This window comes from Podarcis vaucheri (genome assembly GCF_965113315.1).
Source record: "Podarcis vaucheri genome assembly, chromosome: 6".
Taxonomy (NCBI): Eukaryota; Metazoa; Chordata; class Lepidosauria; order Squamata; family Lacertidae; genus Podarcis; species Podarcis vaucheri.
In genome coordinates, this window is record NC_138764.1 from 48,998,482 (window position 1) to 49,023,279 (window position 24,798).

General features: G+C 42.9%; 2 protein-coding genes across 10 annotated transcripts in view; one reads left to right on the forward strand and one right to left on the reverse strand.

The window, feature by feature from the left end:
• Positions 1-850: 850 nt before the first annotated feature.
• On the forward strand, positions 851-19,191 carry FAM151A (family with sequence similarity 151 member A). 8 transcript variants are annotated; one of them, XM_082225702.1, is made up of 8 exons: positions 2,276-2,672; positions 3,723-3,835; positions 9,540-9,677; positions 12,914-13,066; positions 14,081-14,240; positions 15,380-15,604; positions 16,591-16,730; positions 17,328-17,453. In XM_082225702.1, the coding sequence occupies exons 3-8, from the start codon at positions 9,569-9,571 to the stop codon at positions 17,399-17,401; spliced, it is 861 nt and encodes a 286-aa protein (XP_082081828.1). In that variant the 5' UTR covers positions 2,276-2,672; positions 3,723-3,835; positions 9,540-9,568; the 3' UTR covers positions 17,402-17,453. The 8 variants fall into 8 exon arrangements, with proteins under 8 accessions (XP_082081827.1, XP_082081828.1, XP_082081829.1 ...); XM_082225703.1 differs by having other exon boundaries at positions 3,757-3,835; XM_082225701.1 differs by lacking the exons at positions 2,276-2,672; positions 3,723-3,835 and adding an exon at positions 851-2,227.
• ACOT11 (acyl-CoA thioesterase 11) overlaps positions 18,670-24,798 on the reverse strand; it is a 61,387-nt gene continuing 55,258 nt past the window's right edge. For both annotated transcript variants that reach the window (XM_082225661.1, XM_082225662.1), the window contains 5 exons: positions 22,488-22,571; positions 22,094-22,227; positions 21,511-21,642; positions 21,084-21,210; positions 18,670-19,806 (listed from right to left, as the gene is read on the reverse strand). In XM_082225661.1, coding sequence (XP_082081787.1) covers positions 19,651-19,806; positions 21,084-21,210; positions 21,511-21,642; positions 22,094-22,227; positions 22,488-22,571 — 633 coding nt within the window. In that variant the 3' untranslated portion in view covers positions 18,670-19,650. The remainder of the gene's footprint in view (positions 19,807-21,083; positions 21,211-21,510; positions 21,643-22,093; positions 22,228-22,487; positions 22,572-24,798) is intronic.

Here is a 24,798-nt window from a genome sequence, read left to right on the forward strand (position 1 = left end):
GTCCTGTGCAGCTCAGCTGCCTTATTGTCCAACTTCAGTACCTTGGTCTAGTAAAAGCTAGCATGCATCTCAACCATGGGGGTCATACTTGGTTTCACTTATGGCACCTCAGCCCTAAGCCGCTTTCCATAGAGCCGGAACAAGCTGGCAGAGCTTTGCAGATGGGAGGAAAGTACCCCTGTATTGGGCAGCTGGAGTTAGCAGAGAGTCATGTTTGTTTCTGCAAAAGCAAGTAACTAGAGGGGTCATAACTCTCCAGTGGGTAACGTGGTGCAGAAAGTTCAGGCGTAAAGGATGGTCAAGTGCTATGCTATATATCCAAAAACTGTGCAGGTAGAGAAACACTATTCCCAGTGGCGTAGCGTGGGTTCTCAGCACCCGGGGCAAGGCAAGTAATTTGCGCCCCCTAATCCGTGGATTTTAGCACTCGAGTCTCTTCTGCGCCCCCCCCCCAGATGTTGTGCCAGGTGCAGCAGGCCCCCTGCACCCCCCACGCTACGCCACTGCTCCCACCACAAGTCTTCAGGACAGCCATCCGAAGGCTGGCGTGGGGAGAAGGTCTCTCCGCCCCACCGCCAGGCTTCGGAGCAGCCTTCCGAAGGCTGGCGCGGGGAGAAGGTCTCTCCGCCCCACCACCAGGCTTCGGAGCATCCTTCCGAAGGCTGGCGGCGGGAGGAGGTCTCTCCGCCCCACCGCCAGCCTTCGGAGGAGGTCCGAGGACAGTGGGGTTCCTGCTTCCTCGAGGAGGGCTGGCCAAACGCGCCCCCCCCAAATGTTGCGCCCGGTGCGGCCGGCACCCCTGGCACCCCCCACGCTACGCCACTGACTATTCCCTCTGCATGTTGTTGCAGAGCTAGCAAAATGATGCAATGGGGGTGTCCGAATTAAAAAGAACCACAATGATTCTCTGCCATGGGGGGGGGGAGTGCCCTGCATTTGAGGACACTGTTCTGGGGGTGCATCACCAGCCTCACATCTTATCCCCATGTTCCCCAAGTACAGCCCATGAGGATAGGAAAAGTCTAGGGTGACACATATACCCTGGTTTCCTGTTTTAGGCTCTCCATTTATACGGTAAGACTGCTAAGAGCACAGCGGTTGTGTTTGTGTGTGTGTGTGATGCTTCATACAACATGCTGGCTGCAGTTGATGGGAGTTGTAGTCCAAAATATGTGGAGGTCAACAGGTTGGTGCAGTCTGATGTTTGTGAGCTGAGCCCAGCATGTCTGTGTTCAGTTGAGCTTTAAGTTAGGAAGCAAAGGAGGCAGCAAATTTAGCTAAATTTCCCCATACTATATGTTTTGCTTTTTGGAGGATATATTTTGCTGTGGTGTCTGTTTCCAGCATAACTGTGTGATGAAATGAATTTATTTGAAATATCTGTGGATCCTACATAACTGCCTGCATCTTGGCAATACCTGTGTACTCTGTAGTATGGCAATGAAAAGGGCATGTTGGATGTTTTAATTCACCAATAAGAGAGGCTGAATAGGAGGCAGTTCTTCGGATTGTTTATTAGAGAGCTATTATGAGCCATTGTCTGTCAACCTTAGCATCCATCTGAAATGCAGAGCTCATGATACACAATGGTTATAATTCCCACTCCATTCTACTATGTGGGCATATAAATGGCAGATAGCATTACATCATTATAAGTTACTTGGCTGCAGCTTTTTCTATCCACCTGCAATATGGGGATATACGGTAGACATTGCAGGGTTGTAGTAAGCCACATTTTCAATATTTGCCTCCCAGCTCCCATCACATGTACATAATATATCACAACCTCCCCTTTCCTTGTCCATCAGCTATACAGGGTCTATAGTACTGAACAGTTTGTTTTTAGAAACAATTTTAGAAATGCTTTTTCACATATAAGAAGGCCAGTGTTTGGAAAGGTTAGAAATTGTTTCTTTGTGTCTATAGTCGGTTTTTTTTGTTTTTTGTTTTTGCAACAAAAAAGTCTTTACTTTCTCCATGAGCGACTGTCATGTTAGCACTCTAATGAGAGAGAGAGTTGCATTGTCAAAAATTACCAGCAAATCTGGTCTGCAGACAAAGGAGCTGTCAGCGTAGTGCTTCTTCTGCCTGCACTTTCCCCCAGAGAAGTTAATGGCTGCTAAATGGCTTCTACAAAGCAGAAGCATGCCTGGAATTCTCCTAAAGACAGGAAGGTGCAACATACTGGAAGCACTGCACAAGTAACAGACAGAAACCAGAATAACAGGTGGTTATTATTATTTTAAATCAACTGTATTTAGGCATTTTCTTGTTTTTCAAAAAGCTAAACTAAAAGAACCATCACTTCCTTCCCTGTCACACTTGCTGCTTATTTTCCTTCCTCCAAACACTATGAGGGAAAATATGAGGGGGTGGGCAGAGAAAATAGTTGGAGTATGGCAGGTGTCATCAACCTCTCCGGACCAGGGACATATTTTGAATTTTGAGGGCAGGCTGTGGGTGCCAGTCACAAAATGGCTGCCATGGAGGTGTGGCATAACACAAAATGGCTGCCATGGGACAACAGAATAATAGAAGGACTGGACCAGGGGGACTTTAAGCCTGTTTCTTCAGATCAGGGGCACCGAGCCAGTGATGATACCCCAAAACAGCCTTTTGTGTCATTGCTTCCAGAGTCATGCTAAAGGTTGAGGAGACTCAACACTCATTCGGTATGGTCCAAGTCAATGAGATGAATGTACATTAGGATCACAAACCACCCGAAACAACATTTAAGGGCACTACCCAAAACACAGCATTTTGGTGGGGAATCCTGAAGTGATCCAAAAAGGGGATAGAATTTACACGGAAAAGAGGGCATCGCACCTGTCACTTTTAGTCTGGTGGATGACAGTCCCTCTATTCTTTAATTCTCACAATATTTCTGCCATGGGAGACATGCCGCAACACAAAATTAGGGAGGGTGCAATCACGGTATTTCATTTACTATTTTAGAACACACCAAAGCAGCAGCAATGGAACACAGTTGTTGTTTTTTTAAGAGAAATTCAACAAGTGCAGGAGACAGTTGTATTAGAACGTGAGCTACCATTTACTGAATTTACTATCTTCACCTGTGTCAAAAAGGGTAATGAGCAACTGATTCTTAAAAGCCTACTGAAGGATTTCATAATAGCAACCTGTGTTTGTTATTCTGAATATATTCCCATAAAGAAATTCAGGGAATAGGATAAAATATCTAAGCAGAAACTGGCTGCTTCTTTCCTTTGATGGGGGGTTCCTACTTCAGGGTATCAGTTTAAATGGAAACATATCTTGCAAGATGGTTTGCATTCCTAATAAAAGATCTTTGGTTAAAGCTCACTATATTTTACAAATTGACCTGATAAGAAGTAATCATCTGAGTTCAATAGGGTTGCTCCCAGGTAAACTATGCAAAGGATTATGAGCCTAATCAATAGAACATTATGTGGTGTTTGTGTGTGTGTATGTCTATAGATAATGGATTAACACAGTTGCTTGCATTTTTTGTGGGATAACCAACCTCATATAACCAGCATTCTTAACTCAAATTAATGCATGAAGGGTTTAATACCATAGAGTAAGCTGTCCTGCCAGGCTTAGCTCACCTTGGGAGGAACTAGTAATCAAGCCTTGATTCCCCTTCCAGTCTACTTAAGAAGCTCAGCTTGTGAGGAGGCTAAGATGATTGCTCCAGCTTAGTCACATTGCTCTCACAAGCCATTCTTGAGTTCTTGTAGCAATAATTTAAGAACTTTCTCCATTTTGACCAAGCCAATTTTTGCTGCCTGTACAACTTTTCTGACTGATGTACAGTATGAAAAAATACATGGACCTAACCTTTGAAGAATTTGTAAGTAAACCAATTTTTTATTTACCAAACGTGGTTTTTTCCTATGCTGAGGGAAGTGGGAAGTTTTAGAACTTACAAGGGTATATTTTAAAGGTCTAACAGCCTATATCTCCATGCTTTACTTTGCTGCATTTTTTGTGATTTTAAATCTCTGCTGGGGTTCTCTCACCAAAGAGTACTTGCTCCAAACTTGGATCTTGGCATCCTTTAATTCCGCCTCCCCCCCCCCCTTTTGCACCAACATTTTGGACACTCCTTTAGGATATTGCTGTGGGGACTGTCCTGATGATCTCCTGTACTTCATTTTTTTCCAGTACACCACTAGAGTCCTGTAAAGAATATTGTAAAATGGAACAAGGTCTGATTAACTTGTCCCAGCATGTCAGCCAGAAGGTGGCAGTAGAAGGGAAGCTTTGAGAAAAGTGAATCTGGCGCATCAAAGCTTAGAAATGAATTAAAACGAGGCTTCTCAGGAGCCACCTGTCCAGCCCATAAATCCTGGATCCGGCTTTATTTTCATTCTGCTGGTCTGCATGCATACTACACTTGTGTTATGCTTGTGGTATAGAAATGGAACAATGTTTGGACAGTGGTAGCTTGTGTTCATTGGGGCTGGTGGGGCAGAAGGCAGGAAGGACCAACATTAGATGGAACCAGAGCCAATGACAACAGAGCTGCCTTCTGGCTGGTTGCCAGGGACGCGGACTTATAAAAAATATTGGGGGGGCCCGGGAAAGCTCGTGAAATGTAAATGAGCTCATGAATATGCAAATAAGCTCATGAATATGCAAATAAAGTGGCGCCGCCCCCTCGCGAGCGAATAGGGGAGAGCGTGCTGCTGCCTATTAATCAGCTCCGGAACAGCTGATATGCGGGAAACCTGGGGCTAGAGGCAGAAGCCCCCGCCCCCCGGGGATTCCCCTGTTCTTGCGGGGGACGGCCGGGGCTCTCCAGCTAGGGCGCGCGGCTGGCTGGCTGGCTGGCTGGGGAGAGAGCAGGTGGGGAGGAGGCGGGGGACGGCGGCAAGGGCGCCCGAGATTATTGGGGGGGCTGAGCCCCCCCAAAAAAATTTTTGAGGGGGCTCAAGCCCCCTCAAGCCCCATGGAGTCGGCGCCTATGCTGGTTGCAAGTAAGAAGGCGGGCAGGTGGGGCCTGGCTGATGGCAGACTGAGGTTGGCTGGAGCAGTGCCCCATATGGCCTAAATGGACCAGTGTCTGCTGCGTTTGGGTGACAGCTTTGGAAAGGATGTAGTAGGCTTAAGAATGCCATGCTACCATAGCAAATGTGTGTTCATAAATTTATTGATAGCATGATCACTATATTGATTACATGATGATTCTAACAATATAAATTGCAAATAAAAATGATCAGATCATGCTGTAAACAGGGTGGAATTACTGGATCTGTGATGGACACTACTTTTATCCCTAGCAATGAGGTGCTGCTTGAATATTAAGACGCCGATTCTATGCAAACTACAACAGGGAGTAAAGAAACTGCATAAAAAATGCCAAATAAGCCACGCAGGCTGTTGATTCGTGGTTTAACTGCACATTGTCCCTGAGACATGGAGCTGGCATTGCACCTCCCCACTGGACAAGGAGATTCCTCAGCCACATTGGAAGCCTTTGGGCCTCTTCAAGTGTCCTTTTTATTGTGCGTTCAGAAGAATTTGTGCTTATGGTGGTATCGGGACAGTTGCGTCATTCCAATACCATTCATGCTTGCCAAAGTTTTGGGAGTAAACAAACAGCTAGGTTTCCAATCAGTGCATAGCTTCTTGCTGAAGTCATGTAACTTTTCATCCCATGCTGTGTGTGTGTGTGTGTGTGTGTGTGTGTGTGTGTTCCACCTTCGTTGTGCTGTAGCTCAAGTGCGGCCCCCTCCAGATGGCTATAATTAGGTAACAAGTCAGTAACACTGAGGAAGCATTGCAGAATGAAGCAGAATGAAATTTGGACAGTCCAGTATGAATCCACCTCTAATACACTGTTAACTGCATCAACGACATGTTATAGAATACACCCACGAAAACACAGCACAACACCAGTTTTGTGGTTTCCCTTTGTTTTTAATCCGAGGATGAGCTGTGGGCTTGGGTAAACTGCACACTACAGGCAGTCTCAGTCTGGCAGGTCAGTGGAATAATCGCTTGGCCACTTGGCATTGCACACTGACCTTTCCTGCCTATCACATATAGAACAGATTGTTTGATCATGTGAACTGTCTCCAAGGCGTTCATTCAAGAGTTTAACCTTAACAAAAACTGTTGTGCCCCAAACTAAACTACTGGACAGTTTTCTTTTCTGCTTAGCGAGAGGCCACCAAGCTGGGGTTCAGTCGCCTCTGCTTCTTATTGGAAAGAAGGCGATTGACAGCAGCAGCCCACTGGGACTTTGAGAAAGGAAACACAAACTCGTGCGGCAGGAACACCTCCTTTGTAGCCATCGCACATGCCTGCCATCTGAATCGGCTTGAACCTGGTTGTCATGGTTTTCACTAGGCAAAGCAAGAGAGCACCATGAGGATTTGGCCCAGCATACACAGTGTATACCCAACTCTGTCTTGGGATATGTAAAGCAAGCACAGTACTTAAGGGCTTTAGTGGGATTTGCAGAGGTATGTCTCAGGTCTCCTGTATCTACAGTGGGATGAGTTCAATTGTTATGAGATCCTGAACTTCTTGCATTTACGTGTGTGTGTGTGTGTGTGTGTGTGTGTGTGTGTGGGGCTAATGCTGTAATTTTAACAGAAGCTTTTCAGAGAAATATATTCTCTTAATCTAGTAAGGTCAGGAAAGCTTAGAAGTGATAATGTCAGTATTATTTCAAACCTGTTAATTTCAAACCAGCAGGCATAGTCTTTCTTTCTTCCTCCCTGGTGGTGGGAGTGGTGTCTAATGTGATCCAGCATTTGTATGTGCAGATCTGAAGAGGGAGGACCCATCTTTACGTAATCTCAGAACAGCTGCCTTCACACACATGGCATTAATATAACTAATTCTTGGAGGGAAGGTTCCCCCCACCCCCCAGCACATATCAAGTAGATGTACTTTGGCCTCAAAATATTGCCCAGATGGATTTTTCATAGGAGCACAACCTCAGAGAACTTCAGTAAAATTATTTCTGAGCTAGAGAGATCATCACCAGTGTCTTTCCCCCCCTCTTGGTAGACAACCTATAGCTATTACAGAAACTTAGCCTGTTACTCCACGATGGTGATCTTTGATTACCAGGAGGTAAATCCTTCAAGGAACACAGAACCATTTTTTTAAAGAAGAATAATTATTTTTTAAGGCAGTGCCAGATTATCAGAAGAAAAACAAGGCCAGGAAGGTGTGTTAGAAAAGCAATTCTTCAAGAAAGTACCAGCTTGTTTAAAAGAAACACCTGCAAGACAGCGAAACATCATTAGAAGGAATCTCCTCCAAGACAGTAGCATGGTATCACAAGTGACTTGTCCAAGGCAATAATTATTAAAGTGAGAAAAATCACAAGTTATTAAGAGAATCCCTTCAAGGCAACAGTGGATTATTGGAAGGAAACTTCTTCAGAGCTGTTCTGGATTTTTAAAAGGAGAAAAAGAATACCACTTACTGAATTAAGATCCCTTCGTCCTGATTTCTGTTTTCGGGGGGCCAAGGCTTCTGGCTGGAGTTTAAACATTCTGAATTGCCTCTTCACCTTCATTTACTCTCTCATCCTGTTTTTGGAAGGAAACTGCAATTGTATAGGTGAAGCTGCCAAGGAGCTGGCACACTTAAAGAACATGACAGCTTCCAGCATGAAGTGTCCTTCCACTGGAAGAAAAGGAGTTGTCATTGCTGTGATCAGTGCCGTGGCAGTGATTTCCATTTGCATAGCTCTCACTGTAACCCTGACACTCAACAGGAAATCCCGGCAAGGTACTAAGCAAGAAGACCAGGGTTTGCTGGAGGTGGGGGCCAGTGAATTTCACATAAATGCTGTGATTGCTGGGTTAGAATTCATATTGCATTTGTTATCTATACATTGACAGGACAGGCTCTCTGTTGCAGCTATAAGAATAGAATTGTAGAGTTGGAAGGGAATTGAAGGGCCGTCTAGTCCAACTAGATTGCAACTGCTTTTGGCTTAGGTTGATGCACAAGTATGCAAGCTCCCTGTTTTGCTGAATTCTTCCTCAGGCAGGTAAAATGTGAATGCTTACTTATTTTGAGGCCAGTTGGTTCAGTGAAATGTATTACTTCAGGTCTTTTAGCCTCACAGGATATTTCTGGGGCTGGTTCCATGAAATCCAAGAGGTGGCTGGGTAGTGGGAAGCTGGGCAAACTCAGTTTTGTTTTCCCTAAGATGTGCACAGCCTCAACCCAACCCCTGTGAAACCCTCACAACCTTGCCTGATATTTTCCCTGGACTATAGTGGAAAGCTCAGTGGCAGAGCATCCATGCCCCAGTTTCAGTCCCTGTGTATCTCCAGGTAGGGCTGGAGATGTTTCTTGTCTGAAGCCCTGCCAGTCAGTGTAGACAACACAGAGCTAGATGGATCAATGGTCTGAATCTGTATCAAGCAGTTTCTTAAGTTATAACACTCGACAGGTTGAGCGTCTTTCTTCTTCATTACTTGGAATTTGCACAGAATTTTGATTAGGGACTTTGCCCTTTTGGGGGGTGGGGTGGGGGGGTAAGACAAAAGCACTTCTACATAGCAAGGAAGAAAGTAAAGCCAAGAGCTCGTAAGCCCATGAAGGGGAAGCCAAGATGTGAACTGGAACATAAGACCCCTCCTCACAGGATTTGGATACCCGATGCTAAACCAGTCAATCAATCAAATGCTTATTACAGTCAACTAACCATTAGGCAAAGTACAAAATACAAAATAATTCAAAATCACAACCTCAGCAGAACTGATTATGAATTACTAAAGGTGACAAGTTAGTAAAATAAGAATCACAGCAAGTCTGAGAGATATTACAACCTTCAGATATATTACCACCACCACCCCTCAAGGAAGTTATTCAAAAGGTTCTCTAAGGTTTGACCAGAAATCCACCTGTTAATAGGATAAATTATGCTTTCTCAAACCCCTTGATAAATCTATAGTAAAAGGACACACAAGAGACCGTTTCAGGCTTTAACTGGTTGCAAGGACAATTCCTATCCTTGAAAATAACTTTGGCAACTCTGATGTCTAGCTTCATAGAGGATAAAATGTTAAAACCTGCCAACAAAACTGTTTTTATGTATTGTTGGAAAATTTAGGTATGGAACACTGTACATTTGTTGGACCAATTCTGGCCCTACTGTTAAATGTCATCTTGTTATCAGCCATATGTATATTTATTTAGAAAGGAAATGTGGACCCTTCCCTTCTTGAAATGAATGAAATATGGTATGTTCCTTCAACACCAAAGATATGCACTAACTGGGTCTAACTACCAGGAATGACACGGGAAGTTGTGTTATTTTCTTATTTGCATAAAGCTTTTATTTTGTGTGTGGGTTTAGTTTTCATTAGAAGTAACCAGTGCTTTTTCCCCCGGGGGACGCAGAGGTACACATACCCCTAAACATTTTGTGAATCTCTGTACTTTTGTCCATTTACTGTATTTATTTTCCCCGATTTAAACTTTAAATGGTGATATGAGAGTACCCCTAAACATTTTTTTAGAGAAAAAAGCACTGGGAGTAACCCATGTTTATTTGTGTTCAATTTCCTGTTTAGATTCTCAAGCCTTCAGTACAGGTGGAGATATGTTGGATTATTTGTTCAATCTGGGGAGAATAGACCAGAAAGATGGGTTGCTGGTCAGCTGGTACCATGCTGCAAACCGGAAGAGTGAAATGGAAGAGGCATTGAAGAGTAAGACACTGTTTTCTTCTCCCAGGTTAGATCATGCCTGGCTAAAAGTACCATAGTTGGGAACAAGTGCACCAGCTCGCCCCTTCGATTGTGCGGGGTTGGTGCTATGTGAAGTGTGCATGATGTGTGGACACCGTGTGACGTGTTGATGTCATTGACTTTGGCAGTGTTTGTTGGGAAGGGGTGGTGGTTAAAGAGGTAGATTTGGACTTTAACTGCACATTGTGAAGGTGCTTCCACACCGACTGCTCTACAGTTGTTAGACATCATTACCGTATTTTTCGCCCCATAGGACACACTTTTTCCCCTCCAAAAATGAAGGGGAAATGTGTGTGCGTCCTATGGGGCGAATGCAGGCTTTTCCTGAAGCCTGGAGAGCGAGAGGGGTCGGTGCACACCGACCCCTCTCCTCTCCAGGCTTCAGCAGAGCCCCACCGCCAGCCCCACAAGCTCGGGGGACAGCGGGAGGCGCAGCGTGCCTTTCCCGCTGTCCCCCGACTTGGCTAGAAGGCTGGCGGGGGGGAGAAGCCTGCTCCTCCCCGTCGCCAGCCCCGCAAATTCGGTTAGACTTCCCCCTCCTCCAGCCCTGCAAGCTCCCAGAGCGATGCCGAAGCTGCACGCAGCTTCGGCATCGCTCTGGGTCCCGTTCTGGGGGCTGGGGGAGGGGGAAGCTCAGGCTTCCCCCGCCCCAGCCCCGCGCCTGGGGGGGGGAATAAATTTTCCCCTTTATTCCCCCCCCATCTAGGTGCGTCCTATGGGCCGGTGCGTCCTATAGGGCGAAAAATATGGTATTTCTTTACTAGACTTATGGAGATATTGGTCTCATTTGTTGCAAGTGTTGTTCTGTACAGTTCCCAAGGAACAAACTTTCCTTTCAAGTATGTACCGTAGTAGCAGGGAAGATGACTGTTTGAGTTTCAAGTCCAGCTGAGGGTTTTCCCTCCCTCAAATAATGCTTTTCACAGATACATCACTGCTATGAATTCAGAGCAAGTCTGTATTCAACCACCCACATGGAGGATAAAGGGGTATATAGACTTGCTAATGGGTGTAAGAACTTGTCAATATCCCTCAATTGACAGAAAAACAGCTGCAGTTTATTTGTCAATTTATGTGCTTGAGGGGCAAGTGACAGAAGTTAATTTTAAGGGGCTCATTCTAGGTTCAAAAGTGCATTTTAATACATTCTTCTTCCAATATACCTTTTCTTTTTTAAAGGTGGGTTAACCACCATGATTTAAAAGTTCTGCTAAACTTTAACATATTAACTACACCATTCCTTACAGTTAATCAAGGCAGAGAAATCTGTAATGATAAGGGGGATAGGATGGCTCACATTGTAGCGATAAGAATGAGCAATTGATTCTAGTTGTGTGAGATAAGACAACTCCATCAACATGGTTCCTACTGCGTTCTGCCTGAAGGGGCTTATCACCTTGTGATAATGAAACTAGAGGAATGGGCAGAAAGCTCCAGGCTGATGTAGAACTCTTCCACTTCCATTATCAGCTCAGGCACAACTTACATCAGACATCTTATCTGAAAAAATCAAGTATTTCATTGGGTCTTGGGAATCCTTCTTGAGGAAGGAACTGGAAGAGAGAGGTTTCCACTGAGTTGTCTATCAGTTAGCAAGAGGAATCAAAAGAACATGGCATAAAATTGGAGGACCTCTGCACTTTCAGGAACACTGCTGTCCTGGTGATCAGAAACCAAATATATATTTATTTCAGTAGGAATTTAATATGCTGAGTGTCGGGTGTATTATTCTATTTATTTGTGGTGTGAACCCAATTAGTTTCTTCTTTTCTTCAGATAGCACTTTGTATATTGTTTAAATTGGAGGGAGTAGAAGCCCTTCCCGATGTTGTTTGACTTCCAATTCCCTTCAACTCCAGCCAGCATGGCCAATGGTTTGGTCCAACAAGATGTGGTCCAACAACTAAAGGCTCCCCAACTAAGCTTTAAAATAAAAAAGTTGATTTTCATTTATTTATTTATACATACATACATACATACATACATGCATACATACATACATACAAACAAATATACCCTGACAGGGACTTAAGGCAGCTTACAGATAAAAATAATAACCTCTAAAAACAAACACACACACAAAATCTATTAAAACTATACAAATAATAATTTATCAAGTGAGAAATTAAACTCCTTTGGTTGCTCTATCCTGGTGTCTGATTGGCCTCACTCGTAGTTGCTGTTGGGTAAGAAAAAGGACTCGGGTGACAATGAACTCTGGGTGGATATTTTTGTCATAACACCACTGAAATTTCCAGAACTCAACTGTGTTGAGTCCTCATTCAAATTAAACCCTCCTTGCAATGAGAACAGTACCTCAAGGACTGCCTCTCCCCACATAAACTGACCTGAACCCTGCAATCATCACCTGACACCCATCTTTGTGTGACCCCCCCCTCCATGGGAGGTTTGGAGGATGCTATTTTTCTAGAAAAAGAGGTGCTGGAACTCACCATGAGCGTCTCCCTTGTTCTCTTATAATGATGGCCACCTGAGAGGTGCCGGAACTGAGTTCCGGTGAGCTCTGGCTGAAAAAACGCCCTGGAACAATATGAGAATGGGCCTTTTTGGTGGTGGCCTCCAGCTTCTGGAATGCTTTCCCCAGATAGGCACACCTGGCACCATCTTTATCTAGCTTTAGGAAGCAGACAAAAGCTTTTTTTCTTTGCCTGGGACTTTCAGCCCTTAATTTCATTTTGGCCTCTTTAATGTGGCTAGGACCTAGAGTCCTGCCTTTTATTCATATACGTAGGTAGGTTTGGTGGGGGGGGGGTTGGTTTTGTTTTTAACTGGTTTTAATGTAAATCACTTTGAGTTACTCCATAAGAAAAGCAACTAGCAACAGCAATAAATAAATAATATTAATAATAAATGCACTATAAATAAATCCCTTTGCTTTATAAAATTATTGTCTGTTCTGTATTGATAATATTTGCTACAATTATTACCTTAAAACAAAGATAAGGGAAGTGCAGCAAACTGTTTAAATATAGCGCTTTTTCCACAGTTGACTGAATGCATCTAGAAGCAAGCCTTTAGACCCTGTTCCAATCCCAGACCCTAAAATCTGAAATGGTGCCTCTGGGTGAAATGCCAAACTCTCACCATATGCAAATAGACTGTGCACAGAACTTTCTTCACTATGAATTCTCTCTCTCTCTGTCTCTGTGTTTGTGTGTGTGGGTACATATGTACAGGTGACGTTATGGCCTTGGAAGCCGATATCACCGTTGAAGCACACAACACACCCAATGAGACAGACACGCCCATCATGGCCCATCCACCTGACATCTACAGTGATAACACTCTTCAGGAATGGCTGGAGGCAGTCCTTAAGTCATCCAATAAAGGTATGTTGGTTGAAAGGAGACCTGCCAATTGAAGTGGATAGGAAAGGCAATTATAAGTTTCAAGCCAATGGTATTGGGTTTGTTTTTACTCAGATTGTTTCATCTGAAAAGTATAATTTTTTGTCGGGGATAAATTATTTTATTTAACTATTTTATTATTGTCAGCCTTATGATCTTGCCATATGTCACATGCATGGAAATGGCTGAGACGGTGTATAACGGCCCATGTTTAATATGGATTTGAGACTATACACCATTAAGATCTTATATCCAGCACTTTACATTTGTGCTGAAAGCATCTTCCAGGAAGGGGGAGGAAGTTATGTATAAAAGAGGCCCTGGGTAGCTTCCCTGAGAGCAGTCCAAGCAGAGTAGGAGTATTTTGAGCTTGGATGTAGCAGCATAATTTATTACTGGGTCGAAACACCTTAAAAAGAACATGCACCCATTGACCCATGGCAGGAAAACAAGCAAAAAACTTGCAATCAGGAATGGAGGTTTCATTATTTATTTAATTTATAGCTTGCTTTTTGTTATCCCATTTCCTGTTCAATAATAAAGCAACTTACAGGTCACTTCCAGATGGAAACTTATTGAGCAGTTGTCCTGATTTGTTTTCACAAAATTTGTGCAGAAGTCTTATGCTGTCACCAACATGCCCCCTACCCAGTGATAATTATTATCCTACACTTTCTGTGGTCTTCTATCTGTTTTTGTTTTTGTTTTGTTTTGGAGGGGAGGGGAGTAGATTTGTTGCACCAGAGCTCTACTTGGTCATTGCTATTTATTGTTATGCGCTCATTTTCTTGTAGAAAGTTAGGAAAGTATGTTCTCAAAGGCTGCCTACCTGACTGTGGGAGAGATCCACACAAAGGGTGACTTGTGCCCACAGCAGACCTCTTCATGTGTTGCCTCCATCCATCCATCCATTCTAGAACAAAGCAGGGCTGGTTGAGTTAGGGGCACTAACTGAACCTGATGGATTTCACAGGAGTTTCTTCCTTTTCCAATTAGCCATCAAGCTGGATTTCAAAAGCATCAAAGCTGTTGGCCCATCTCTGGATATATTAGTAAAAACCTTCTCTCAAATGAATATCCACAGACCTGTGTGGCTAAATGCAGACATTCTGAGAGGCCCAAATGTACCTATTAATATTGCAGTCAACGCAAGCCGGTGAGTAAAATGAACTTCTATTGTATTTGTATCAGGATGGATTTTCTATCCTGGGATGGAGCATCTGTATCCAGAAGTACCTGTCTACTGCTCTATCACACACTAACATTCGACACATGGTAGGAGTTGAGTCGAATCAAAACCTGTGACTTTCTCCTAAGCCTCCACTTGTGTAAAGCATGTGCATACAGGGGACCCTGTGAAAAGCAGCTGGAGGAGAAGGGGACAAAGGCTGGAGAAAGAACTATGAGAAGAGGGGTACCCTTTTCATATCCTTGGGACCCCCTTTTATATATTAACTGTGTATTTTTGTAATATTTGCTGTTTTAAGTTGTCTGTTGCTTTAGTTTTCTGTATACTCCTTAGAGGGGATATGTATAAATAAAATTATAGAAATGGTATAATTAAACCGTCCCATGTAGTCAGATTCAGCCCTATATTTGCTCAAGAGGGGACACCTGTGGGCAAATGTAGTACAAGGTGTACTCAGTAGTCCCACTGCACTAAAATGCATTGCAAGACATCAGAAAAATATGGATCAATTGCTGCAGATAGCTTAGGAACCCAATAACCCCACAACCATCTATTCTCTGCATATGTGGCATAAATTCTCCTCTGAGGCAGACCCAACTTGATCTGCAATGGAGCCAACATTTTCCATCTGAAAAGCTTCCAAATCATCCCGCAGTCTCTATAGTCTTCTTACAGCACAAGACTTCACTGAGCCAATTTTGCAACGACACAATTATTGATAAATGCCAAGTGTCTACTCGATTGTGTCAAATGGCCAAGTTGGCTTGTGCCTTGAGACAATTTCTTAATCACCACTAAGCCAAGCAGGGTTTCCTTCTAGATTTTAGACTGTGTTTTGCAGGCTAATAGCGTCTCAGCTTGTATTGGCAAAAGATGGCAGATCAGAGAATACAGATATTTGTAATAAGGGAAGGCTTTGGGATCAGGATTATGGGATGCTGGAAGCCAGGTATGAAGGTTACTGAGGGCAGATCAAGTCTGAGTCATTAGTTGCCAGAGTCATTAGAGAGGCTTCCCAAATAGTCTTGGCTAACCTTGTGTGAAAAGAAACTAGAATGGCTTTAGATGTCTGCAGTTGCAGCTATATTGTTGTTGTTTGTCCTCAGATTCCTCTCACTCATCCAGGAGAAGTTCCCAGACTGCACTCTCTCCCCAGGATGGTCAACCCTCTATTTACCTTTCTTTCCAAACAAGACCTACACACAGAAAATGGTTGAGGACATGCATAGCCTCGTAGGGAACCTCCCTCAGCGAATCACCTTCCCCATAAGAGCCGTCATGGCAAGACGAGCCTGGCCTCATTTGAGCTGGCTTCTCAGCCAGTCTGACAGGTAAGAGATTTACAGCACACTTATTGTTTATCTCCCCTGCAACACACAGAGATTAATTCAGAAATCTTGGTTTACTCACGCACTAGAAACTTGCAAACCGTATGCAGTAGGTCAGATTAAAACAGAACTGCTAATATTAGAATGAATCTGCATATTCCCAGTCACAAAACATGCCAACCACCTTTCAAAAAGTGCTGTCTTGGGAACAAAGAACGCATTGCCCACAAGGTACAACACTGATCTCCCCACAGTGCAACACAAGGACACAGCCAGATTAATCACATCAAAATGGGAGTAGGGGGGAGAGGAAGTGGTTGCTAAGCACTCGGGATGCTTGAGGAATCTGATCTTTGGGGATTCTGATCCTAACTGCCCTGATGGGTTACATCTTTTGGACTGATGTGCAGAGTGGAACATTATTGTCCTTCAGAGCTGCATCCCTGTAAAGTCATCCCCGTAGGCATATCCTACAGAGTCATTTCTGTAGTGAGACATCACCTGTACTTTGGAATGCCTTCTCAGTTGATATTAGGCAGGTGTCATGGCTGTATCCCTTAGATGCCTGCTGAAAATGCTTCTCTTTTGGTGGGTCAGCTTGTGATTTGGTTACATCTGTTCTTAAATTTGTGTTAGATGTTTTATTGTCTTCAGATGTTTTTAACAGTTTTTTAAATAATTATCACAGAAGTGTTTGCTGCCCTGGGCTCCTTTGGGAGGAGGAATAGAAATTTAATAAAATATATACTAATCAGACTTTTCTGAATATTGCAGTACTGTTCTTGGCTCCCATTCCCTTGTATGCCATTTCCTCAAATCAAACCCCACACCCCAAAGCCTCTCAGGTATCAAGTCAATTGCAGCCTAATCATGGATCGCCCACATAACGTATAGTTTGGACCTTAGCACTGAATGATTTCCTGTTTAACATCCTAGACTACACAGCTTCCAAAAACTTCCTGTACCCCCCAAACGATTTCTCTTCCTAGGTACAGCCTGACTCTCTGGCAAGGGAAGACTGACCCAGTTACAGTGGATGATCTCCTCTTTATTCGAAAGAATAGCCAACCTGAACAAATCTATTACGACCTTTTTGAACCTGTGTTGACTCAGTTCCGAGACTTGGCATGTGAGTATTAATTTTTACTTTTGAAAATGCACCAAGATACAGGCAAAATTCAAGTAAGGGTATGAAATATTTGCATATCATACAGCCACAGCTACACACACTTAGTTGCCAGAGTCATTAGAGAGGCTTCCCAAATAGGCTCTGAGTCTTGGCTATCCTTGTGTGAAAAGAAACTAGAATGGCTTTAGATGCCTGCAGTTGCAACATCTAAGCAACAAATTCAGCAGGCTTGTAAATAGGCACTTGCCTAGCTTCCTGCACTGACTCATATTCTAACAACCATTTTAGACAACAAATGACTAAGGCTGACCATGGTGATGCTGGCTAGGGTTTATGAGAGCTGTAGGCCCTACCTGGCCAGGAAGAGAACCTGGAACCCTCTGCGTCCAAATCAGATGTTCTGCCACTGAGCTGTGACCCTTACCTACCAGGGAGGGGAACCTGTGGCCCTCTAGGTGTTGTTGGACTGCAGCTCCCAACATCCCTGCCCGTGTGGCCAATGGGCCATCCAAGAACATATGAAGGACTTGTTTTATAGTATAAAAGTCATTTGTGTTTGTTTTCATGAACAAACATTTCAACTCCCTGTCGTTTCAGTTGAGACTAAGCACCAAGAATCAGGGCAACCTCATCCAAGTCCCGCTCTTTGTTATACATCTGATATGCGCTGATCCAGCAAAGTTTCGAGTTTTTCCATTTAATTCAGAGACCAGTAACGTTTCTCTGGGCTCATTGGCCAACTGGAGAGCTCCAGAATACCTTTGACACAGCAGAGACTCACATTGGGCAAGGCTCTTCTTGCTTTGCAGTTTTTCCTGCCCAAAGTCAGATCACCAGCAGTGGTATGCTCCAGAATCGGGTTGACTTCCTTTGTTTTGCAGCTGGATTGGCAGTTTAGCGCATGGACTAGATGTTCAGGTCCAAGTGTGTTTGTTCTTGGTTCTCAGCACAACAGGAAGTTCAACGTGGCAAGCACCTAGGCTGATATCACCAGATCAACTAATATGTTTAAACTCTGCTACTTCCGCCAATGTGTACACACAGAAAAGGAACCAATTCATAGTCCCTGAAGCAACTTCTACAACAAATAGTATCCTCAGCTTCTTGCCATCTGGACAGTGCTGCTGCATGAACAGCTTGGAAATGCCATCCCATTTGGCTGAGACAACTTTCAAACTAGCAGAAAAGATACATGACAAATGAATGAAGTTGAACTAAACTCATTCTCAGACTGTGGATGTGGACGTTTTGAGGACATGGCTGGAGCATCACCAATGGGTTTGTACATTACAAAAGTCAGTAGCTTTAGACATTTATTTAAAATGTCCCATTTTAGCTGATAGTTAAGGTTTAGAAGAAAATAAACAATTTTTTATTCTCTATCACAAGTTGTGCTCAATTCACTTTCACACTGATTGGTTTACCTGTTTTTATCTTCTTTCTGGACCTTAAAGTACTAGGAACTTGATTTATTTTAAATTAATCCCAAGGTACTGAATTCTGTATTTGACCTCAGCTTTCACGCTTGCATAATGTGAATGCAGAAGCATGACATACATGTGCAGCAAAGCAAGAAAACCCTAGAAGCAGGCTGACTTTGGCAGATATCAGTGGTTCTTGGGGGACACAACTGCTACCCATACAGTGTGATCTCATGTACAAGAAAGAGATCCACTGCAGTTCTCAGCTCTGCTGCTGAAGCATGTAAACCAATCCTTAACCGGAGTTAACAGCCTCACTGATATACCACCCATGTTATGGGCAGCTTCAGAACCCAGGAATATATGTTATGTGCTTAACAGTGTCAGCGCTAAACCCTGTGGAGCATGAAATGAGAATTTGTTAACATGCACATATATAATTATAAAATGGAGGCATGCCACCATAGCCTCCAATAGCACCTGACCAGTTTGTGCCCAATAAACGCAAACTCAGGAGCTTTTAAATTTTTAAATATTCTTTTATTGAGAGAAATGTCAATAAAGTCCCACAGCTCTGTCAAAAAGATTCAAAACCAGAACTGGCAAACTTTACTACAAAAGAGTAAGAGAAAATACCCACCTAGTAAAACAGAAAATGAGGTACTTAGTTTATGGATCAAAGAATAGATTATTCATCCCCCTTCATTCCAAGTACCAGAAGGGCAAGTTTGAATGATTTTTTACATGAGAAGGACAGCACCGCCAGGGCAAAATAATTTAATCTCCCTCAGGCTCAGACTGATGATAAAAAAACTTCCAACATTCAAGAAAGACACATTGATACTAAATAATGGTTAAAGAAAAGCTAACATGTGACATGATTTAATATTGTGCTGATTTTGTGCAGTGTGCACTGTAGGTAGTTAAGAATGCCCTCCACCTATTCAAAAATTAGTTTGTAGATTCTTCCAATGAAGAACAATTGTTGCAATGAATTTGTTCTGAATTCTTGTGAAATTCATTAAAAAACACTTTAAAAACATTTCACCTCTATATGAAAAGTCATTTTTTAAGCTACTGATTTTCAATTGAAAGCTGTTCCCCCACCTAGAGTGTTCTGGACACAGAAAGAAACAGTCCATTTTCAAGTTTTTCTTGACATCACATTTCTCTGCCAATCAAATATATACAAGGCTTCAACAGAAGCCAACACAGGTGCAATTAAGGATATGTAAAACCCAGGACGGATCAGAACAAGTTGCTTCCTGAAGTGCAAACATGATTGCTAAGTTACTGATCATTAAATCCTACTGCATAAAAATCTTCATTCTGATCATAAGCCAATAAAAGTGACTTCCCTCCACAAGTGAGGGCTGTGCAATTTGTGCATTTGAATAAAACCTGTTTCTTTCCTCTCCTTTTATCCCATACATTGAGCCGTCATTTCAATATTTACAACAATGCTCATTGTCAGACAAAGATGACTGGTTTCTGTACAACTAAAGATTCTGAAGCCCAACCGAGAGATTGTCTTTGTTTTTCTGGAGAAACTGTTCACAGGCTTGAAAGGTGGAATGGAAGCTTGAAGAGAGGCCAGCAATGTTAGTTGTAATGTAGGCCAAAACACCTGAAGTGGCCTGGTGGTAATATGACACCTGGAAACAAAAAAAGCATCTTATCAATTAGTTCCTGGGAAGGCTTCAGTTTACTGACCCCAAACTAAGAATGGATTTCCGTCCTCAATGTACAGTTGACAGCAATGCCAGAGGACCTTTGGCTCCTTGAACTCAGTTCTAATTCCTAACTTGCACAAGACATTGGTTTATTCAGAGGAATGCAAAGCAGCAGCAGGCTTCAGGGTACCATGGAAGGGCAGCAAACAAGGAACTAGTTAGTAGAGACACCATGTGGATTTTCTGCCTTAAGCATCAGAACATCTTGAGCCATCTCGGGAAATGATTGCAAGAATCCTGGAATAGCAACCCACAAACTCAATCCAAACCATTACACTGGTGGTGCATCTCCTATTGTTTTTAGGGTTTGTGCCCATTTTAAATCACAAAAACCTACAGCCAGAAAAACCTTGGAGCTAGAAATGGGCAGAGGCTAAAAGCTGGCGCACACACGCAGGTCCCTGACTTCTTTTTCCGCACAGCCATTCCCAAATACATTGGTATATGTGATTGCATAGAGAAAAGTGTTGCGTTAACCAATGGTACACAAAAGGAATTCACAGCAAGTGATTTGCTATGTCTCAATATTTCACAAACAGCATCTATTCTAACATCAGAAAAAAAAGATTTGTGACACTTTATAAAGGTAATCTGGTACACAAAGCTACTCTCAGAACAAATAGGGTGAACTCATGCTATAAAATACATCCCTGGGAACTGAACCAATTTGGAGGACAGAGGCTCATAGCCTCCAGCCTCCACTACTTCCGAGTTGCTTTAACCATAGTTTCTCATGGTTTCTTAAATTGGGCAGATTACAGTTAGTGCTGACTTCCAAACTTTGAGTTTAGAAACCATTGTTTGAAATTTAGCACTAACCATGGTTTGTCCCTAGTTGGAAATAATGGCAAATTATTATTATTATTATTATTAATTAAATTTGCATACCACCCTTCATCTGGACAGGGCAGTTTACAACTTAAAAATACAAAATGAGAACACAAAATGCGTAATAAAAAACAAAAGCAAACCAATAACCCCACTCCCCACAAACACATTTAAAGGGCCATAGTTTGTTTAATCAGTCAATAGCCTGGTTATAGAGAAAAGTTTTCACCTGGTGCCCAAAACCTGGAAATGGAGCAGAATCATTGCATAAGTAGGGAAAGGCGATCCATGGTACAGTCCCCATAATCCATGTCCAAACTGAGCCACTATCACTCATTCCTCTGCTGCAATTTAGAAAGCTAAATGCCTACCTTAGCGAGTTCATCTGTTTCCTGCCAAATACAGAAGCCAGAACACAAGGTCTCCCCACGGGTATACTCTGGTTTTGCTGGATGTGTTGGCAGTGTGACAGATCTGAATGCTACAACATATGGATCACTGGAAAGAAAGGAAACCCAGTTAGAACAAGTGCACTGAACTTTTCCCTCTGCTTTGAAGTTCACCATGCCCACAACAACCCCCAAAGAAACCTTGTTCTGCTTACTCAATAGGCTGAACCTGCCCTCAGCTAGCCTAGTTCTTGCCTTTAGCTTTTGTTCAAAATTGGTGAAATGAAGTTTGCAGAAGGGATTTTGAAAGGCCACCTGGGCACTGGTCTCTTTACAGGTGCGTGTGCACCATATCTGAAGCGGAACAGACGCCCTAGAAGTTGCAGTGGAGAGATGTTTGGCAACATACCCTTTGCTGCAAGGCTTCCTTTGTGACACAAGGATGACGAAGTCCTGAGGCTTGTTTTCCTCGCTCATAGTATGGCTAACAACATGATAGATCATGTCCTCTTTATCAACTTGTTGGACAAGTTCAGAACTCCTGCAAAAAGGGAAATCAGAAGGTGAACAATTGGAGATGACAATTGCCCTTTCGCATCTGGCTGGCTGCTGTGTGATACAAGATGCTGAACTTTGACCAGGAGACCTTATCTTAGGTTCTTATATTTGTGCAACCGCAACAATAAAGAGCAACAAGAGCCAATTGGATAACTTTTGGGAGTGATCAAAGTTGTGAGGGCATAAAGGAGGAGGCCTGGTACTGTGTCTAACATCATTGGTAGAATAGCTCGATAACCTCAGATCTGAGTTATGCTGAGATTCTACATGAGCACAGAAAAGAAAGTACACAGAATCTACTGTTCCAAGAATCTCAGTTTCTGGGTTGGTTTGTTTTTAACTGCATGAGCAGAAAGATCTCTTAAACTATGAGAATGGGAATTGGGGACACCATCCCTAACTAAAAAGCAATTGTTAACCACCAAAGTACTTACGCATAATGATTGTCCCATTCGTGCCTGTGTCGCAGGTCCGAGAGCAGCAGAAAGGCCTGCATTGCATCAATGCAGATGGTCATCTCTATTCGGATAGAGAGGAATTTGTCCTCTTCCAGTGTGTACATCTTGACCTTAGAGAGCGAAGGCAGGGGTGATTAAAGCCACAAAAATGGCACTTCCAACAAAAAATACCTACATTCCAGTTCAATGGAAATGTAGCCCAACAAGTTTCATTGTATACACAATTCACGAGAACAAAAATAATAGTGCTTGCAATCTGAAAACCATGATTCCTCCCACAACAAAGATACAATGGGATGAGATGCTTGGATACTTGACTTCATGTTTTGCATTTTAGACTGAACAGTTGCTTGAGGATGGGGTCAGCTACCTTGTCTCTTTCGGAGGTAAGCACCCAGTTGGCCTTTGCTACTAATGTCTTCAGTGCAGTAACATTGTTGTAACTCAGGTAAACCTGCATTTAAAAAAACACACAAGAAAATAGCCCATCAAAAAGAGCTTCTAATTGTAATGTGTCCAGCACCAGCATGACCTTTTCCCATTTCTTCCTCTCACTGTTCCTCTTATCCTTATTAAATTACACACTGGTGTGCAGGGACTGCTGTGAACTTCTCTCTATTATTGTAAAGTATTGAGGGTCCTAGTACATGTTGCTTGCGCTAGAAATAAAAGACAGTGATGGGGACTTCATTCCACTTTAAAACTTTGCCTTATATGCTCTTTCTGACATGGAGTTCCATGAAATAGTTTTGATCCCAGAGATTTCACAATTCTGAAATCTTGGAATTTTTTAGCAGAATTAGCCAGACTTTATATAATTTATTTAGAAGTTGCAGGGAGTTGAGTGCTAGGAGTCAGTGAGGAACTCTGTGCTAATAAAGCTTGCAAAAATAAATACATCTTCCTCTTCTATTTCCAATTGCTCCTCCATCCACCCTGGCAAATGGCCCCTATACTTCGTGGAGCCTCCTTTATACCATCTAGTATAACCAAGTTCCTGTCAAAATATTCACAACTTCAAACAAAACTTCCTTCCATAAGAAGATTGTAAAGGGTCTTTCTCTTTCCCACCCCTTAACCTGCATAATATATTAAGGCAAGAGAGTCCGATTTACTTTCCATCATGTGTATTTCTTTGTTGAGGAATGGGGGAATTCTAGAGGTGCCAAATACTGTTCACATTTTGATAACGAAATACATCTTAGCAACTCTCTCCACTGTTCTTAAACTTATTCACTGGCTCCTAGTTGGTTTCCAGGCCTTTAACTTTTAAAGCTTATTTGGAAGTCTTGCGCAACAAACCTGCTTCTCTCCCAAATTGGGACTGTTTTTGAGACAAGGCAAGTGATGGAAAAATAATGTAATGTCCTCACAAACAAATCAGAATGAATACTGAACTGAATAAATAGCTGACTTGGTTGAGCATTCATCATAATTTGTTTTGAGCAGTCATCTTGAAGTGACTTAGGATAAGAACATTCTAAATAATAGTCCATCTCCTTAAACACCTAGGCAGATCTTCAGTCATCACCAGAAGCTCTGCCACCACATTTGGAAGCAAGCTAGGAGGGCAATAAGCTGAAGGCCTTCCATCAGTGGTATGGAATTCCCTCCCAGCAAGGCCCAAAATAGCCTTCTGAAGGTATTAAGAAGTTTATGAAAGCCTTTGGGGGAGAGAGAAAGAGTGTTTACATGGAATGTGATGATATTTTCTTGCGTTTATTCTGTTTTACTTTTCTCTTGCATCAGCTGCCTAAGAGACCTGCTGTCAGACTGAAGGAGGTATAAGTAAATATTTTAAGCAAACAAAAAGTAAACCATGGGTTTAACAAATCAAATGCTCTAACTTTAATCACCAGCCAAGGTTTCAGTGGGTTTTGTCCTGATTGCATAGCAACAGACACATGTCCGCTTCTAAATATCTAATTTCCCAAGGTACTGGCAAAATGTCATGTCTGGCTGAAAAGCCAATATAGAAGCTACCTGGAGGCCAGCTTGCATTCTGAGACAACAGCATGGAGCCTCCTTCCTGGAGAAAATGGCTACTAGTTGCGAGGGCTATGTTACCTCCAATATCAGAGGCAGGATGACTCTGAATGCCATTTCCAATGAATCACAAGTGGGGATGATGCTACTGCACTCACATCCTGCTTTTGGGCTTCCCCCAAACACCTGGTTAGCCACCGGTTGATGAACTAGATGGGCTACTGGCTTCATCCAGCAGGGCTTTCCTACCGTTCTAAACCAACACACAAAGCTTCCTAACTTTTTCTTTGCTCATGAGTAGCATTTCTCGTTCCCTCCCACAAGAGAGCCCTTATTCCTTAAGACATCTGAGGCACAAACAAGTTCCGTGGCAGGTACGGTTAAGTTTTTGGGGCCTGGGGGCAGCAGTCCCCCTTGGTCAACCTTCTCAGGGAAGTATGCAGATGGCGAGTATGTCCAAAAATGGGCACCTCCCATTGGCACACCCACACTTGTACGCAGATGGGACTCACAACACACACCCCAAGCTGATTTGTGCAGATCAACTGATGGGGGAAGGAGTTATTGTCCACTCTCCACCCATCAAATGAACTTTCTGATAACTAAGGATTTTTGTTAGGGGAGGGCAGGACTTTTATTGGGGGGGGGGGCATAACCAATGTGATTGGTCAGTTAAGTATTTCTATTGTTTTACT

What these genes read in the sequence shown, in the direction of transcription:
- FAM151A (XM_082225698.1), top strand. Translation starts at nt 7,605, where the DNA reads ATGACAGCTTCCAGCATGAAGTGTCCTTCCACTGGAAGAAAAGGAGTT. An exon ending in CAACAGGAAATCCCGGCAAG is followed by an intron (nt 7,741 to 9,539) that starts GTACTAAGCAAG and finishes TTTCCTGTTTAG; the next exon opens with ATTCTCAAGCCTTCAGTACA. An exon ending in ATTGCAGTCAACGCAAGCCG is followed by an intron (nt 14,241 to 15,379) that starts GTGAGTAAAATG and finishes GTTTGTCCTCAG; the next exon opens with ATTCCTCTCACTCATCCAGG.